The 18,890-nt window shown below is 39.0% G+C and overlaps 1 protein-coding gene across 7 annotated transcripts in view; it reads right to left on the reverse strand.

The window, feature by feature from the left end:
* Positions 1–2,333: 2,333 nt before the first annotated feature.
* RALGPS1 (Ral GEF with PH domain and SH3 binding motif 1) overlaps positions 2,334–18,890 on the reverse strand; it is a 577,572-nt gene continuing 561,015 nt past the window's right edge. For 6 of the 7 annotated variants that reach the window (XM_089675289.1, XM_089675287.1, XM_089675288.1 and 3 more), the window contains 4 exons: positions 17,024–17,116; positions 16,422–16,527; positions 14,219–14,331; positions 2,334–3,153 (listed from right to left, as the gene is read on the reverse strand). In XM_089675289.1, the coding sequence (XP_089531415.1) occupies positions 3,124–3,153; positions 14,219–14,331; positions 16,422–16,527; positions 17,024–17,116 (342 nt within the window). In that variant the 3' untranslated portion in view covers positions 2,334–3,123. The remainder of the gene's footprint in view (positions 3,154–14,218; positions 14,332–16,421; positions 16,528–17,023; positions 17,117–18,890) is intronic. The other variant, XM_089675285.1, reaches the window with a different exon arrangement.

Raw genomic sequence — 18,890 nt, forward strand, 5'->3', positions numbered from 1 at the left:
AGAAGCAGGAACTGTTTGTTCTAGGGAACCAGACTGCAGCCCCAGGTATAGACACACCAGCAAGTGTGGTTAGGGAGAATGACTGCCACCCCATGCTTCCCAAGAGACTGACAGGTTGCCCTGGGGACGTCTTAGTCCAAAGAGGCCATCTGGATGTCTCAGTCTGAATCTCAGCTTACAGATATTGAGGAGCAGAGGGGACAAAAAGGACAGAGTCAATGAGAAAAGGGGAGGCTAGGTTTGGAGAATATTCCCTCTACAACCCACAGGACCTGAAAGGAAAAAAGGGGGGATATTTAGAACAGAAAGAAGAGATCAATGACCCACAAGGAGTAGACTTTTTTGTTTTTTTTTGTAAGCATTTGAGCTAAACAATCTTGCCCGTTGGTGACCTACTGTTACCAGTGCTAGACACCTGTGAAGCCTGATCCAGTCAAAGCTTGCAGGTGTGATGCCCTTCAAAAAGTTTCGAACTATAAGAGTCCAGAAGACTGACCCTCTTCGTGGAAAGGTTGCCTGAGTGTTGTACAATGGGAATGCCAGAAAAGGGCACTTTACTGAAAAGAGTCCATGTGGGGCTACCACTCCACAAGTAAATTTACTAGAGTAGGCAGTACCTCCAGAAAAAGGCGAAGAGCATCTGAATGAGATACCACACACTAGGATTTAGCCTGTAAGTTACAGAGGGTGACCTGAACACTCAAATACAGAGAAGGCAAAGTACCCATTTGGATATAGCGGGGGTGCATCGGCATCTTCATGCAGAAAAGTTAATGGAAGGGTTAGCAAAGCTCTAGCTTTGAGCCCTATGGCCACAAAAGTGGGAGGCAGATTCTATATGTGTACTTCTCCTGTGTCTCTCACTGTATGAAAGAGTTACTGGCTGGATAATAACATGGAAAATAAAGAAAACTTGGGAAATGAAACTAATGCAACCTCCACATCTGTGGTCTGCTAAGCTTCAATATATTACATTTTTTTTTGGGGGGGGGGGGGGGGGGGGGAGTTGATATATTTTATTGTAGCAAAGAGTCTTCACACAGAGAAAAACTGTCTATTTTCTTGCTAGAAGGTTTCACTGGTATGATCTATTTGCATTGTGAATTGCTCAAAATTAATCTCTGCTAGTTACAAAGCAGAAACTAGCATCTGTTTTATGAATTTATATTAAGAGAAACATCAAGACTGAACACATGTATATTGCTACATGGGTAAGACTGGCACACTTTGCTTTCCCGTCATCGCTGTTCTTTATTACTTGAGCATGTACACGTCTAGAACACAACCTAAATGCTGCAGTAGTTGGGTGGAGTTAGCGTTCTCTCTACTCAAAAACATAAACATATTACATGTTCCAAATCCCCAGATAGCTAGTAGATTTTGGGAATACAATGTTTGCATTAGCATATGATAGGAAGAAGAGAACTATCCTAAATGGCCAGTAAACAGACAGGGTTGATTAGGATGTTATCTAATCCACTCACAAATGTGAAAGTTCCAAGTTCATTTAGAAATTGAAACCTTGTTTAATGTCATGACAGATATAGGCTATACAGCATTTAATAGGGATCAGGGTGCATTTGCTGTTTGTGTCCCCACTTGGGGGGGATTTCCATCACTTCATAGAGTTGTGACAACTGTCATCAGGACAGGTATGGGTGGGATCTGTTCAGCTTAAGCTCTGAAAGCCAGACTAAATTTTTACCCATCCACAATTTTCTAAAAAAAAACCTGACATCTTACCCTTCCCTTTTTCTATCTAAACATTTTAAATCCTTAATGACTATTTTCAATCTTTATGCTGCTAGCATTTGTAAATAGGAAAGTATATCATATTTACTGTTTTGTTTTTTTCTTTACACCTTTCTTCAGTTACTTCCTGGTTTCTATGACTAGGCAAATTATGTCACTCATTCCAGGAGTCTTCAAGAGGGGAGGAAGGGTTTTTCTCAGCTATGCACACACTCCTGCCTGTAAGCCTGAGCTAAGGGAAGATGGACTCCAGGAAGTAAATGCTATTTGAATCATCTGCCCTTACTCAAGATGGCCACAGCCAGAAATGCTAGGGGGTGTTTTTCTAGGTGATTTCTCAGCAAATATAAAGCATGAAGACATGAATGGATGGGTGAGATTGCTTTGAATAATACAAATGAGTTATACAGTGATTTTACTGTAGTCAGAGTTGTTGCTGGAAGTAGGTACATATTCCCCTCTTGATTAACTATCACCATGGTGCTTTTCACTGTAAGGAGTGCTAGCTACAATGAGCGGGAAAGGGGTAGGGTTGTTAACATATAACTTGCACTTGCTTTCAGAGAAGACTAGAAGCAAAGTTTGGGTGGACAAAATGTTTAATAACAAGCACAATACACCATTCCTTCCATTGGGCACTTCCTGTCCCTACATGTTATACTAATATAGTAAATAAAAAGAAAGAAAAATGTACATATTAATTAGGCTACTGGACAATTACTTTAAAAAGAAAACAAAAATTCCCCATTTCAGACCATAAAATATTAAGACTGTGCCAAAATGCATGTCCACAAGCACACAATAATTAACAATGTATACAAAGTCCATGTTTAATCCCTTTTTTTTTTCTTAAATATATAAAAGTTTGAGATGGCCACAACGCTAAGTGACTCAGTGCACTTAAGTTACAAAACTGTTGTTCGCCAAGTCTTTTTCACGGTATTGTAAGTAACACTGTAAATGTTTTTTTTTTTTTGTCCAATCACAAAAGAGTTAAAACCCAACATGGGTCAATATAGAATTGTCTGGCACTCAAAGCAGCTCAAGTTTAAAAATTCACTGTTTATAAAACCAGTAGACAAAAGTAGGACGGCAAGGCGTCATTTAAAATTCATCTGTGTCTTCTGATAACCAGTGTTTATCACCTATTCAATACAGCTAGGTGAGACTTGGGTTTTTGTTCTCATATGTGCAAAGTCTGTTCGGCTACACAGAAGTATCACATTTTCCTTCAAAACTTGATTCAGACCTCCAGAAACATTCAATAGAAAAGTGCTTCTGGTTTTATTCACAACAATGCTTCTTTTTCCATTAGTGTTCGGTGTCCTCCCTGTTTTTTGGCACTTTAAACTGTGAAACAGGCTGTCATGGTTACTCGAAAGACATGAGATTAGTGGGTGCCTGGTAAACAAAAAAAGACAAAACATAATTAGTTCTCTTGCAGATCAGGTCACAACTAAACAATATCCGAGTTTGAAGCCAAACTCTAGCCAAAATGTTAATAAAATTATGGATAGAGCTTTACTGCTGTATCTCTCCTCTGGATATTTTCAAATGTTTTCTGTCCAACTGCCACAGGAAAAGGAAATGAAGTGAAAATAGAGATATTAATAGCAATAAAATCTTTACAAAATAGAGTGGAAAAGGGTTAGAACCTCTACTCTGTGTCATGGAGCAACTAAAATAGCAGGGAATGAAAATCTCTTCAAAGGATCAAAGCAGCAGGATGTCACAAACACACCAAATTAACAAAGTGGGGACATTTATTGGCACAAACTTGTAATGCAATATTTCAGGGCAGTGAAGAACTCCTGTAGTAGGTAGCAATGACAACTAATGATCACTGATGAAAGGGTTTTTCTTGCCCTGCTTTATTTTGGTGTACTGTTCACATCCTGCTACTTTGATCCTGTTTCTGAGGACTGTGCTATCCGTTATGTAGTCATTGATTATGCCCATTTGCAAAATGTTTCAATGCTGTAAATAAATGCACTGGGTTACATTAACTCTTCAAAAGGCACAGAACCAGCAATAGAACCTACAAAAAAAAAACGTTTTAAAACTATCTTGCTCTTGTAAACTTTTTATAGATGTATCCTTATTAGTGAAATCTTCCCCCATTTCATCTTCCAGTGATACACGGGTTTATTTACTAAAGGCAAATGGACTGTTGCTCCAGAGCTTGGTAAATGAGGGGAAGCTTCACTTTACACAGCATACCCAATTACATGCAAGGAAAATAAAAAAACAAAAAACAAAATTTTTGCTTGCACATGATTGAATGATGGCAGTCAACAGAGCTTTCCCTCATTTACCAAGCTCTAGAGCAACTGCATTTGCAAAGTGCACAGTCTGTAAATCAACCCCTCGTGTTTCAAAGTAAAGCTTGCCATGCACTTTATAAATTTCACCCAGAGGAACTGGTAGGGCCATCTGTCGAAAAACAATGGGCACAGAGGAAGATTTTGTCATTTATACAGCGTAGATTGTGGAATCCGCCTGCATACTGAACAAAAATAAACCTATCAATGTATGGACAGCCTGAGGGTAGGTTAGGGAGTAAGAGGAAAACTGAGACACAGACAGGTTCTAATCCTTCTTTTTTTTTTTTTTTTTTTCTTCAATGTACATAAACTATGAAAGCTCTTCAAAATTGTGAATTGCTGACTTTATTTCCTAATCCTTAAAGTATATCTAAAGGCACAACTTTTTTTAGTTATGGATAGAGTAGAGGGGAATTAGAACACCTGTAAGTAAAAGAAAATCCCACATTTTTGGTTGTCCATAGGGAAGTAATAGAGGGGAAACCTTCCAATGGGGACAATAGTCCTGCTGGCCCTTGTGATAAGGAGGAAATCCCTCACTTTTGAGGGACTTCCTCTCATTTCCCATTTTGGCTTTGGCACAGGAAGTGAAGGGATATCTCCCCAATGGGAGCCCTATGGCAAAAATAAAATGTGTTTATAACCCTCCCTTACTCTATCCAAAATGAAAAAATACATTTTTGCCTATATTTTATATTTAATTTAAAGTAGTATTAAACCCAATAGCAAACCTTTATTAAATTTCAGATTACCCGTATTCGATATGATGGCTACATTCGTTTTCTTTTTAAGGCTTTTTCTTTTTCACATGGTGATCCAACCAGTCTCTTTTTCAACAGAACAATCTGTCCTGCAGATGTAGCTGGGTTGAGACAAACCATTTAACAATGACAAGGTTGCTTACAATGATAAGATTTGATTTATGTAAAACCTTTTTCTCAAAAGGAACAAAACTGTTGCTGTAACTGCTTAACACTTGCCATCTGGCTGCTGTATATAAACGGCCGGACAGTGGTAGTCCAGGGGTGGGTTTCTGTTCATAAACGGCACCTGCCATTTTGGACTGTGCGCGCTCCCTGGCAGCACCGCGATCCGGTGCTCGCTGTGTCCTTTGGACACAGTGGAACACCGATCGTCATACGGGACCTCTGTGCGCGGTCCCGATCATGTGATCACTGATTGGCCAATCAGTGATCACATGCAGAGTAGTAAGCAAGATGTCACTTCTGACATCATTGCTTACTACATGTGAAATCTGTGAATGATCACAGAGGTCACATGGTACAAGGCTATTCACAACAGCTTTGTACCATCTGACAAGCTGTGACCAATCACACCTCACACAGTAGTTCTCAATGGCTGCAAGAATGCAGCCAGAGAGAAGGAGATATGATTGCTTTTACACCCATAAAGGCTGTAAAAGCAATTGGTGTAAAAAAAAAAAAAATCACCCCCTCCCACAAGTAGTACAGTGTCACCATGGTGACACTGTACTGCTAGGGTGACCGTATGTAGCAAAAAAAAACAAATTAAAAAAAAATTTACATTTTTATTTTATTTTTTTAATTATAATTTTTGGTTATAAACTAATTTGGGTTTTTTTTTTTTACTAAAAAGATAACAATGAATTTTGGGCAAGATATATGATGAAATATTTTGGGCAAGATTTATGATGAAATATTCTTTATTTGCAAAATTTTATAAAACCCTTTTTTTCAAAATTTTTGGACTTTTTCATTTATATAGCAAAAAAATAACAATCCCAATGGTGAATAAATACCACCAAAATAAAGCTTTATCTGTCTCAAAAAATGCTAAAAAAATTCATATGGGTACAGTGTTGCATGACTGCGCAATTGTCATTCAAAGTGTGATAGCGCTGAAAGCTGAAAATTGGCCTGGACAGGAAGGGGGTAAAAGTGTCGACTTGAAGTGGTTAAAATGTATTTGGCTTAAACTTGCTACTGTATATAAATCTGCTAGTGAATCATCCATCCTTCATCCAGAGTGTAGGCAGTCAAATACAGAAGGTGTGTTACTGGCCAGATAAACACTGGGGGGAGGGAAAGACTAAGAAAAAAACTAATTCAGCCACCACATCTAATGGCTGGTATGCTGCAATATATTACATTTTTGGTTTTGACTGCTTTAAGGGATACAGGGTCAAAAAAAATTTGGGGGATTATTATGGGTTATACTACCACCTACCAAAACCCCACCATGAGCGGTATGTGGGGCTGGCCTGTAATGTGACCCTAAGGTACTAAGCTCTGCGTGTGGTGTTCTCAATGCAACCAGTGGCCTGTTTTAGTTGGCTTTAGAGTGCTTTACAGGTCCAGGGTCTGAGTACTCCTGCCAATGTAAGCCTGTCCCTGAAGACTCTTTAGCGGAATGACCACCGGAGGGGCAAAGACTGTTTGGAATGTGCCTGGTAGAGACACTCCTAATTTTTTGTATAGGGGATCTGGTGTGTCCTTTGTCTCCTGAGTTTATTTCTTTTAAGGGCTAACTCTTTGCAGTACTTTTGCTGTAACATGTCAGGGTCACAAGCACTGGGTGGGCTGGTGCTGTGACAGTCTTCACTGTGCTACAAGCACCTGGAAGGGTGTTACGGTTCTATTTCATGATGATAAAGTTTGGAGTCCAGTGCTGTGACGCAATGTATGAGTTGCAAGCTTTTTAGAGAGCATGTTTGCAACACTTTTTTAAAAATGTATTGTGCAAGCCACATTAGTGCGCCAGCAGCACAATAAACTGTGTGCTTTCTCCTCGGCCTTTTCAGCCTGAATAAAACACTACCAGCTCCCTGGACCAGTCCTCTTTGTAACTTAGCTGCAGAAGGTCACCTAACCTCTCTCTGCAGCAGGGTTTTTGCAAGTACTTTTTTATTGGCATAGCTCACTTTCCATCCATGCTGGCAGTATGGCAGATCATAAGCACAAGGGAACTGGTTCTGCAGGCCTTGCCAGCTCTCAGTCCACTAACAGCTCTGAGGTAGCTTGCAGCATTCTTGTTTTATACCTGACTCTGGTAGCCTGGAGTAAAGAGTACCCTTTTACCCAAGCAAACTAAAGCTAAGGGTCAAGTTGGCAAACTTCCTTCCTCTGTAGCTAAACAGAGATCCCATTTCGTTTCTTCCCAAGCCCAATTCCTAAAATGGCACAAGCAATAAACATTTCTTTCATTGATGTTCCACAGGCCAGCATTCAGTATTGTAGCCACAGGTTCCTTCAAATATGTACTAAAAGGATTCCCATTCTTTATATTTGGTGTATAATGTCGGCTAGCCCATCCACCTAAGAAAGTAGGGTTACAGGCCAAAGATCCAGTCACTAGAGAGCATCAGCATCCATCAGACAGAAAATATAAGCGTTCAAAACAGAGACAGACCAATTTTTTAGGAACCCCTCCTCCATAGAGTATTGCGGGGCAAAATGCTTAAACAAAGACCTTTACCAAATTAGGTAAATCGCTATAAAGGACTTTAGGCAATACACTGGAAAGGTTTTTACAGGTTGAGGGCTCCAGACCAGTCACTTTAGGTGTAGGCAGCCCCAAATCTAGGCAAATGATGATCTTTACAATGTCTGACACTCACCATAAGTGCAATTGCCTATCAAGTTTGGATGGGCTACGATAGCTGGTGAGTACCACTGAATTGGGGGAGGTTTTTCCTCTGGAGCACGTGGTGACACTTGAGTGAAGTCTTTTTGCACTTATTAAATCAATTATTATTTGCTCATGTGGTGATTTCAGCGGATTTGAAGGACTTTTGAACTTCATTTTCTTTTGGTGGACTTATTTCAAAGTACTTGTGCATTTGATGAATTGGAATTTTATTTGATTAGTTTCACATATTCAGATTTGTTTTCAGCACATTATTCTATTGTATATCAATTTTTTATCACTGTGTTTTTATATATATATATATATATATATATCTTTGGTTTTTTTTTTCTCTTTTGCGCTGCTTTCACTTGTCATTATAAAGCTTAATTGAACAAGCTGCAGTTAGAGGCTGATTGGCTACCATGCTCAGCAGTACTAGACTTAGTACTCTCTCCAGTTTTAGTAAATCAACCCCACTGTGTACCAAATTCTCAAATAAGGGTAAGGTAAAATGCTAATCCCCGTCTGACTGAGCATAAGCAATTGTAAACTCAGTGAATTCCTAGAGAAACTCTGCAGGAGAAGGCACGAACACACACTTGCAGCTCCTGGTTTGCGTCCGCTATCAGGGCTACGTTTTCTCCATAAACTCAAGACATGGTAGCTGAGAATTCTAAACTAGACAATATAGAGGAAGGGCCTTTTGAAGGTATTCAGAAAGACTCAGAGGAGTCTTCAGGTCCTATTGAAGGGACACTGCTAGACCTCCTGGCACTGTTAGCAGATTGCAATCTAGTCTGATCTAGTCAGAACAAGGAAGAATTGCTCTGATGAGCAATCCTTCAAGGAGGAAGCAGATGACCTTCATAATAGATTATTGGAGAGAGGGTACATCAAGTCTTGTTTAAAGAAAGCTTATAAATGTGCCTGTTGGCATATGAGAAATGATCTGCTATACAAAGATCCTAAAAAGAAAGCATTAGATGGTTAGACCAAAATCATTATGAAATGAAATTCTCTAATCAACACAACCAAGTTAGAAACATCATTCAAAAGTACTGGCACCTACTAACCATAGATCCTCTAATAGAAAAATTTGTACCTCCCATCCCTCTAATTACATTTAGCAGGACTACATTTGTAAAAGACCACATTATACAAAGTGAATATAAGGGTGACTCATCTAGAGATGCTTGTAATCTAAAAGGTGCTTTAAGTTGTGGGGCTTGCGACTATTGTAGATCTATGTATACAGAAGCACAACCTAGATTACCAAATGGGGTTCTCTTTAAATCCAAATATTTTGCCAATTGTCCAACTGCGGGGGTGATATATCTACTTCTATGTGAATGTGGATGGTTTTATGTGGGCAAGACAAAGTTTGAGTTTTGGAGGCGAGCATATAGACACATAAAAAGTATGAGGACAGGTGACCCTGAATTACCTTTGGGGCGCCATGTCCTTATGGTACACAATGGTCAATTTCCAAAACTTGAATTTCTTATTCTTGACCAGGTACATCCAAGCTGTAAAGAAGGGGCGACTGGAACAAGTTGTTGTTGCAGCTTAGATGGATTTCCCATCTACATGCTACTACCCCCCAACGTCTTTCCCCCCCCCCCACTTTGAATGAATCAGTCAATTTCAGGTCCTTTTTTTTTTATAGGGGTTTGTGTCTGGCGGTATGGAAAAATACGTTTACGCAATGAGCCTTGTTCTGTCCGTGTCCTGCCAACTTTTGTTGGCTCCCCAGCTATGGGATTGGATGGGGTCTGAACCCGGGTGCCTGGGCCTTTCCTCTCGGCACCTGGCACATTGGGGCTGTACTACTGGGCTTTTCTCTTGCCCAGTGAGTACAGCAATGTACGTCCACTGCGGCCTGAGGTCCTAGCTTGCGCCGCTCCGCTTTGGTTCAGCGGCCATGTTTTCTTCCCTACCATGTCATTGGTCCGCCGATACGCGGCGTTACTCCGCATGACATGATGTGGTGACGCCGCACACCGGGGGTGGAGTCTAGCGACATTTCTCGTTGAAGCAGTGTGAGATTGGCTTCTGGGCGCCATTTGCCTTCCCCGTCTGCCCATCTGGAAGCTGTTTGTTGCTGCCAGATGATTGGATGGACCCTTCAATGAGGTTCCTATATATTTATACTCATTCTTTGTTGGCCAGTGTGGACTCTTCTAGATTGCGGTACTGCATTTTTCATGGTGAGCATCATGTAGATTGTTATATTCAATACGAAGTTTTCCCTTTATTGGGAAGTGGGGCTTTGTACTTACGCTTTCTTCTCTGTTGTTGTTTTAACGATATATATACTTATTGGTTTCCCCATTAATATTACTCTGAAAGGTCCATGCGGCTTTACCGGATGCACATTTTTGAAGACTTATATCTGCACGCCCTACACTTTCATCTCTATAGATGTGAACAATTCCTTGGAAATATTTAGATGCTCACAATGGTGGGTTTATTCCATACGCAATGTAATGGTTTTCTCCATTGTGTGAATTTTCTATGGAGATATTTTTTTTTACTATCCAAGCCCTCTTTTGCAGTGATTTGGGTGGCCCTGGTGTTTCATTTCAGAGGGTCTCAGATATCCGTGGCCCGCCGGCACTCTGGCTGTGAGGTGGCGGCAAATTAGAGCCTTGCTTTTAAGTTCGGTTGAAGATTTATCCATTTGTCTTTTTACTCCTCTATGTTGTGAGTATATTCATGTACTTGGAACTATGTAAATACTCTTTATGGACATATATTGTGTGTTCTAAACAAATGTATTTTCAATCTCACAGACTGTCACCTCTGTGTAGAGTCTTTTCTCTGAGGAAGGAGTAGAATTACTCCAAAACACGCTGGATTTTATAAGCCTATTTCTGTAACCAAACGATATCTTACAATATCATTTCTTGGAAAATAGTTTCTCAGGATATATGTGTGTGAAAATTTGATGGAAAATAAAGATTTTTTTTATATTTTTAGTTTTTGTATTCATCCCTTGAAAGTCCCATTTAATCTAGGGGGTCCCTTCTGTATGTTTATCTAATATTCTGGGGATGGTGGCTGTTCATCAGGAAATTTTCTTCTTTTCTCTCTCATAGTCAGAATAAATGGTTCTGAAACACCACTTTCTCTCAGAACCTAGGCAACAGCTGTCAAGCCACTGGATGAAAAGAAGGGGGGAAGATACAGCTTTTGGAAAACAGATCTGATTGACCTCTCAACTGTCAGCTGACACTCCATGGACTCATATTATTGGGATGAACTTGTGAGCCACTGGAGTTAGAAATCTATATATTAGATTGCTGGAATTTTTCTCACTCTCATAAGATGTGAATTCTATAAAAACAGTAAATAATTATCCGCGCTCTAACATTACCTTGCCTATGCTATATATAGTATATTACTATAGCCCTCGATCCTCTCATGTTTTGCATTGTATTGGTATTGTTCTGTCACATGTTCTGTCCCCCTTTGTAATGTACAGCGCTGAGCGAACTATTGGCGCTTTATAAATACTGTATAATAATAATAATAATAGCAATACCATTAATTCATATATACTGTGGTGCTATCATCTAATCAGCTTTTTACCTGAATTACCTAATTAGTCCTATTATAATATCCTAGTGTTTAATAAAACTTAAAAATATATAATTAAATCAAATTATGATATTTGTACAATGTGATTATTTCATTAAAAATAAGTAAATAAATTAATAAAATTCACTGTGCCAGTGTACAAATAAACTAAATATAAATAAATAAAAAAACATTTTTTGTGTAAGTTCATATAATCCAATGTGCAAATGATGCAAAGCAAACTATAAATTGTATATATATTAATGAAATATAAATAAATAAAAATAATAAAGATAATTAAATATATCAATTCATAAAGTTCAGCAGCAAAAAATGTGCAAAAAAGAAAAATGTGCAAAAAAGTTTTTAGGATTCAGCAGGAAGAAGATATTGGTGATATACTCTCCTTTTCAAATTGCTTCTATTGATGTAGATGAGAGCCTACAGACTATCTTCTGAGTCTGTGTAGATGTGAGGTTTTCTCCCTCCTAGAGCCTCTCCTTACTTCAATGCTCAATGTCTCCTCATATGACCCATGGAAGAAAGAAGATAAAAAGATATGGTGCCTTATCCAAGGTATAACAAACACTGTTTATTGTGCTCCCATTATGCACTCACATGGTATTAATAAACAACACGCATATAGAAATAAAACCGCCAGCTGCGGTGATGCTCAGCCTCTCAGAAGTGTGATCACACTCTGTCAGTACTCGCCGTAATGTCAGTCTGGTACGTGGTGATGTCACTGCCCCTCCTTAACGCGTTGCGCCACAGGGAAAAATGTAGCTTCGTCTGGGGGATGTAGTAGCTACAGTGTTTGTTATACCTTGGATAAGTCACCATATCTTTTTATCTTCTTTCTTCCATGGGTCATATGAGGAGACATTGAGCATTGAAGTAAGGAGAGGCTCTAGGAGGGAGAAAACCTCACATCTACACAGACTCAGAAGATAGTCTGTAGGCTCTCATCTACATCAATAGAAGCAATTTGAAAAGGAGAGTATATCACCAATATCTTCTTCCTGCTGAATCCTAAAAACTTTTTTGCACATTTTTCTTTTTTGCACATTTTTTGCTGCTGAACTTTATGAATTGATATATTTTTAAATTATCTTTATTATTTTTATTTATTTATATTTCATTAATATATATACAATTTATAGTTTGCTTTGCATCATTTGCACATTGGATTATATGAATTTACACAAAAAATGTTTTTTTATTTATATTTAGTTTATTTGTACACTGGCACAGTGAATTTTATTAATTTATTTACCTATTTTTAATGAAATAATCACATTGTGCAAATATCATAATTTGATTTAATTATATATTTTTAAGTTTTATTAAACACTAGGATATTATAATAGGACTAATCTAGGTAATTCAGGTAAAAAGCTGATTAGATGATAGCACCACAGTATATATGAATTAATGGTATTGCTATAGTAATATACTATATATAGCATAGGCAAGGTAATGTTAGAGCGCGGATAATTATTTACTCCATGGACTCAGTTTCTCTTGGGGTAGGAGGGCCTTTACCTGAAAGGTATCCAGGAGACGGCTCAAGAACACCAAGCAGTGATAGAATCAGAGATAGTTTCTCAATATTCAGGATCTATCTAAGGTCCTAGGTACACTGGATTTCAAGGCCAAGGAGGTCTGCATGCATGGCAACAGATCATCTATTATATCCAATGACTGCACTAGCTCTGAGTTCTTCTTAGTCTGAGTTATTCCAAACACTCTCCAAGCCCGGGCAAGGGCTATGGGAAGGATCATAAACTTAGTGCTCACTCTCATACTAAAGCAAAGAAATCACTGATGAATGTGAAAAATAGGAATATGTAAATATGCATCCCACATGTTGATGAATGCCAAAAAGTCTCTGCGATAAAGGGAGGCAATTAAATCCAGAGAGAATATACAAATGTGTTAGGAGTTTTTTAGTTCAGAATACGACTAATGCATTCTTTGGGTTTTAGAACTGTAAACTGGTTTGAATAAAAGCCTTGAAACTTTTCGGATGGAGGAACAGAAATAACTCTCTAGAACAGCAATCACTGAATAGCTGAAAAGTGGTTTGCTTAACATTGCTGAGGCACGGGACATGTGGTGAAAAACTGAGAGAGGATTGTCCATTTTTAATGTTTGATACTACCTCCCGCACCCATGTGTTGACTTTGATGCTTCCCAAGACTCGGTGAAAGCCATCAGACATTCCCGCACCTCTGATAAAACTAGTAGGAGTGGACATTAATGTGGTGTCAGATCTAGCTGTGGGCTAGATTTCTTTTGTTTGCCATGGACAGCTGGAACACCCTGAGCTTGTGGGGGCAGAAGTAAATCTGTGGGTCCCAAACTTGACTTAGAGGAAGGAAAAACGTTTTAAAGCAGGACAGAAAGGTGTTGAATAGGGTTCTCAGTTGGTAAATCATCTGCAGCTGTGTAACCACCATTCAGTTTAGGGCCAGACCTGATGCAAACAATCTCTCCAGATGGAGCACAGAAGAAAAAACAGGTTTTGGCAGCAGGCAGGCTACAGTAGAGGAAACCAGGATTGGTATGTGTGTCCTGTTTCTTATAATGAATGTTGAGCTGACAAAGATTTGTACAGTTTCTCACTGTTCTTACAACGGCGTTCCCCTAATGAAGCATTGCCAGAGCTGTGCTTAGGAAAAGAAAAACACCACAGCGGAGCACACTTCACTGCTTGGAAGAAGCATGCAGCAAGTGAAGTGTTGGCACCCAAGACAAGTGCACTAGTTAAGCACTGCTTCAAGTAGTAGTGCAGAGACCAGGATGACAAATCTGAAACCTTTTAAGACATTTCAACAATGGCAGCCACCCTATTTCTATTCTGAGAGGCCCCCTTTTAAAGATGCCTAACTTAAATGAGACCGTTCCAGATAGCAAAGAGGATGGAGATGGTATAAAGTTGTCCCTCTTACCATCTGCTGTGTCTCACTCACCGGCGGCCTTCCACTCTTACACGCATCATCCAAGTGTTTGTGCCACAAAATCGCATGGAATCGGGAGCTTGTCTGGAACTTGTAAACATTGCCTAAGCATCAAAAGGACAGAAACTCATTTTAATCATACCTAGGAGTGGAGAATAACAACACTCCCATCATAAATGGACAAAAATCAGAAAATGCTTTCTACCTGTGTGCCCTTCTACCTGCTTGCTCTAGGAAATGGCTTTGTCATTTCAAAAGTTGCTTTTAATCTTTTTAAATCTGCAGACTACACTCTTATGGCTTTACAAAAGTCTGCCAACTGCGCTCCTGCATTTTCACCCTGTCCCATGCTCCACTGGTTAAATATCTTAAATAAGATGTAAAAAAAGTCAGAAATAGTATTTTCTGGGTAAAAAAAAAGACAATGTTTCGATACATGGTGTTTTAGGGTTTAGATCTATTAATGATTCTGTAATGTGCTTTAGAATATGTTGGTGCCATGTGTAGCACCCCTACCAGTGGTATTTTCAATTTATTTTTAGTGAACACAGTCGATAAATGAGAATATAGAATTGTTTTCTTAGTATCTGTCTGATTGGGGCAGCTGCCACTACTACAGCTCCCTTACTGTTGTGCTGAATGCCTGATATAACACAACCTTTGAAAAGTGATGTTCATCCATGAACCAACAATGCTTCTGGGAATGGAATTCAAAACTGTGACAGCTGTCTTGGCAGGCACCCCTTAAAAATAACACTAAATGCGCACCCGTATACAAGTACTTTGGGGAGTGGTGAAGATTTTTCTAAATCCTATTCTAACTTTTTAGGGTAGTAGACTGCGATCTTCATGACCATGACAAATACCTAAATAGATTGCAAACATGTGCATGCATTTTGGAGTGTTTGTCTTGTGTTTTTGTTGGTACCTTTCTATTAAATTTAAATTAGGGATATAATTGTCAAAATGTTCCATTTGATCTTTTGTATTTGTTATAAAGTCTGCTTTATAGAGAGAGCTACCACGTACACTTCCATATTCTGTCCAGTCCACACCTATAATTCTTATATCCATGCAGAACTAATTTATTAAAGATGTAATAGATTAAACTTCCCAAGATGTCACCAATTAAAGGGTGGCTTAGTTAGCAAACAACCAATATAGAGAATATCACAGAAGGGAAGGCAGGCACAATAGGGCTGATTAACTAAGGGACCATAGACTTTGCAAAGTGACTATCTACAGTACTTAGCTTAGTGAACTTAGCAAACTGAACATGCTCCTTTTAGCAAATCAAGAGGGATAAGATAAAACTGTACACAGTATACACACAACAATTAAGTATTACTTTTTTTGCAGTATTTAGTTCCCAATGGAACAGAGCGCATGCATAACTTTGTCCCATCTTCCTATGTGCACTGTAACCCTAGATGTGATGTTAGGCAAGCGTGCGTCAAAGGGCCTCCTGTCGGACACTGCAGCTAGCAAGGAAATGGCTACTTTGCTAGTTGACACCCGTCTCTAGCTCCTATCACTTATCCAAAGCAAGCACTGGCAAGAGAAATGCAAAGGGAGGAGAGGTGTGTTGGTTTGCTTCAGGCAAGTGTTGGGAACCTGAAAGAGGTGCTCACTAACAAAGCAGCTGTCTTGTTGCTAGCAATGATGACGGGTGGCCATTTTCCCAGGTGGGTGCACTGTGTGACATCACAGATAATATTACAGGGCACCTTGGAATATGGGACATAGTACTACATGTACTTTTTCCCTTCAGGAGCTGAAGAGTGGACAAAAAAAATACTTCTATAAGCTTGAACCTGTAATTTAAAATTACCTACAGGGCACACAGCTTAGAATGGCTATAGCAATGGCAAAAGTCAATGGCAAATCCGAGTGTAAGCAAGTGGTAGGAATGTGAAAGAGCTTGTTTTTAAAGAAAGAGAATGGGTTTTCAAAGGCCTGAATAAGGTGGTTACGGGATTTCCTGGACAGAAATGATAGCTTGTTAAAGTGTTTACAATTTTCTATGCATTGTGCAACAGTCTGGCATATATTTGTTGTTTTGTACGGATCATTTAACATATAAGTTTCACATAATCTTCCTGAGTGAGTCATTGCAATTGCACAATATTCACATTTTTTAAAGTCGTTGAATACATTAGATTCTGCTATGCGGCACAAGAGAGAGCCAGCTTACCTTTATCCGGGTTGTTAAGCTGAAAAATATTTGGATGCTCTGGGTCATCTGGTAATACTACCATCCAGCCCAGGATTGACATCTTCTTGTTGGGAGTGGACTTGTACTGAAACAAAGACAGTCATTGATTATAAATTCTAGATTTGTAGAGTAAATGTATCCCTTTAGGTCATCAATAGATACTTCAAGGATTCTAGCTAAATATATTTTGTGCTTATGCCCCCTGCAGTTATTACACACATTTGCTGAAATCTTTCAAAATGTGGACTACATGAGAGCATCTACTCTTACCATAATCACATAACCAGTTCCAATATTGCAGTAAGGAGCACTGTACTCCAGCTTGCTTTTAGGCATACAAAATATCTATGAAATGTTTCCAGAGAGAAAACTTCTTCTTCCAAGGATACCATATATCCTATAACGGGCCTTTGTCATTTGATTTCAAGCTCTGTGCAGGTGTCTGGGAAAGACTGTGAGCCAAGTACAGTGGCAGGTAAGGTGGGAAATGTTTTTAAACTGCTGATTTGAAAAAAATTAAGTAATAGGCATGGCCAACCACAAAATGTAAAGACAGGATACTATTAACAACAAATACTCACATTTTTCCTTTCATTACCCCGTAAAGATTTGGCCCCGAAATACAGAAGGGTAGACCCTGTAAGGGTCACCCAGTAACGTGTCCAGGAGGTCAGCTGTATACAAAGAGGAGCAGTATTAGCTGCAGTAATTGTAGATAAGTATGTCTATAGCAAAGGCAATTCCATGTGTACCAAATTGAGAAACTGTGAGGGCTGTTCACACCAAAATGGTTTGTTCATGCATTCCCACATGTACATTAACGTGTTTGCAGTGCATTTTTTTTCTACATGTTTGACATGGGGAAGGACAGGTCATTAAAGGATTCAAACTTGTGTTTTGTTTCCAGTGTTGCATATACATGCAATTTATGCTTGTTTGTGTTTTGCAGAAAAATGCAGCAGGCTATATTGTTTTTCACTGCACTGCAATGGTTTGAATTATACTCATTAGTTTACACTGTTGTACGGTCTATGCTTTGGGAATGCATTCTACTGCAGCTGGTGTGACAAGGCCCTAACAGAGGAATCACAGACTTCTACTGTGAGAAGGAGCAGTAAAGATGAACTGTATGCTGTATACACACAGGGCTGGCCAATCTGATCCTGTTATCTCACTGCTCCTTAGGCTCCATGCACGCTGGGTGTTTTAATAACGCTGGTAACGTTAGCTGTGTAAAGTCACGTTTAAAAATGTGTATTTATTACTGTTTTTGCATTAGCATTTTGCGGTTTTTAGCGTGTTTTTTTTCTCAAAAAAAGTCCAAAAATGCAGGTTTGCTGTGATTTACCGTGTTTTTACAGGTAAGAAACTCCTCTAGAAACCCACTAGTTCTGGGGGTTTTGTCCAGCCAAAAAACGCTGATTCCAGTCTGTGTGCATGGACACATAGGATAACATGCTGGGGAGTTTACTGGCTGTAGAAAAAACCATCAAAAGCCAAAAACAGCCGCTGTAAAAACGTCCAGTGTGCATGAGGACTTAAGAACAACAGACTAGCTGCCCTAATGACTACTAGCCAGAGATCATATGATCAAGACTCGGAAGTCAATTTTTTTTTTTTCGGCAAGCTGTAATTCTCCTCTCAGAAGAATAATATGATTTGATAAAATATGTGAAATGTGCATTTTAGTGATAATTCTGCTTGGAAGTAAACATACCATCCCATCTAAGGGTACCTGTGCACAAAGACCACTGTAAGCTGTTTATTGCTTTCTAACTGTCCTAGTTGTGAATCCTCTGTGAAGTAATCCACTTACTTACTTTTGCCTTTGTTTATTTCATCTCTCCATTGGCTGGAAATATTATTTTATTTATTGGCTGGCATCAGCCAAATTGAGAAAGTTCCAGGAAATTAGGAAAATAAGTAAGAAATAATTGTATCTAGAAAGGGTGTGTAAAAATTGACCCTTAATATTCTCTTTGCTTTCAAAGCTGCTATCTAGGTGATTTGTTAGAGAGCATTGACATGAGAGAGGAACTTTGAAGAGCTATCTGTTATAATTTTTTTTCTTCTTCCCCCATGGGACAAAGTAAATGCACTACTTTGCCTCATGTTGCTAGGTGCTTCCCAAGACTAGTTATGAAGTATGACCTGCTCCCCTCCCTTCCCTGCTTGGCTAATCCAACCACAGCTAGGAAGGAGACTGATCCTTTCAGCTCAGAGTACTTTTCTGAGACAAACTGTGACAGTACTAATTTCTACAAGTGTTACTGTAATTTATCTTGACAAATACAAGATGTGTTACCACTATTTGATCTCTGTGTGAGTGCTCCCTCTCCATTGGGGGGCAGAACAATGTGAAAAAAAAAAACGTGATGATAGTTCTTTTAGAGTGATTGTTCTCCCTTGCCTTGTAAAAAAAAGAAAAAACTAGGAATGCACCGATAT

This window comes from Staurois parvus, unplaced genomic scaffold (assembly GCF_062004578.1).
Source record: "Staurois parvus isolate SC_StPar_1 unplaced genomic scaffold, SC_StPar_1.0 ptg000154l, whole genome shotgun sequence".
Taxonomy (NCBI): Eukaryota; Metazoa; Chordata; class Amphibia; order Anura; family Ranidae; genus Staurois; species Staurois parvus.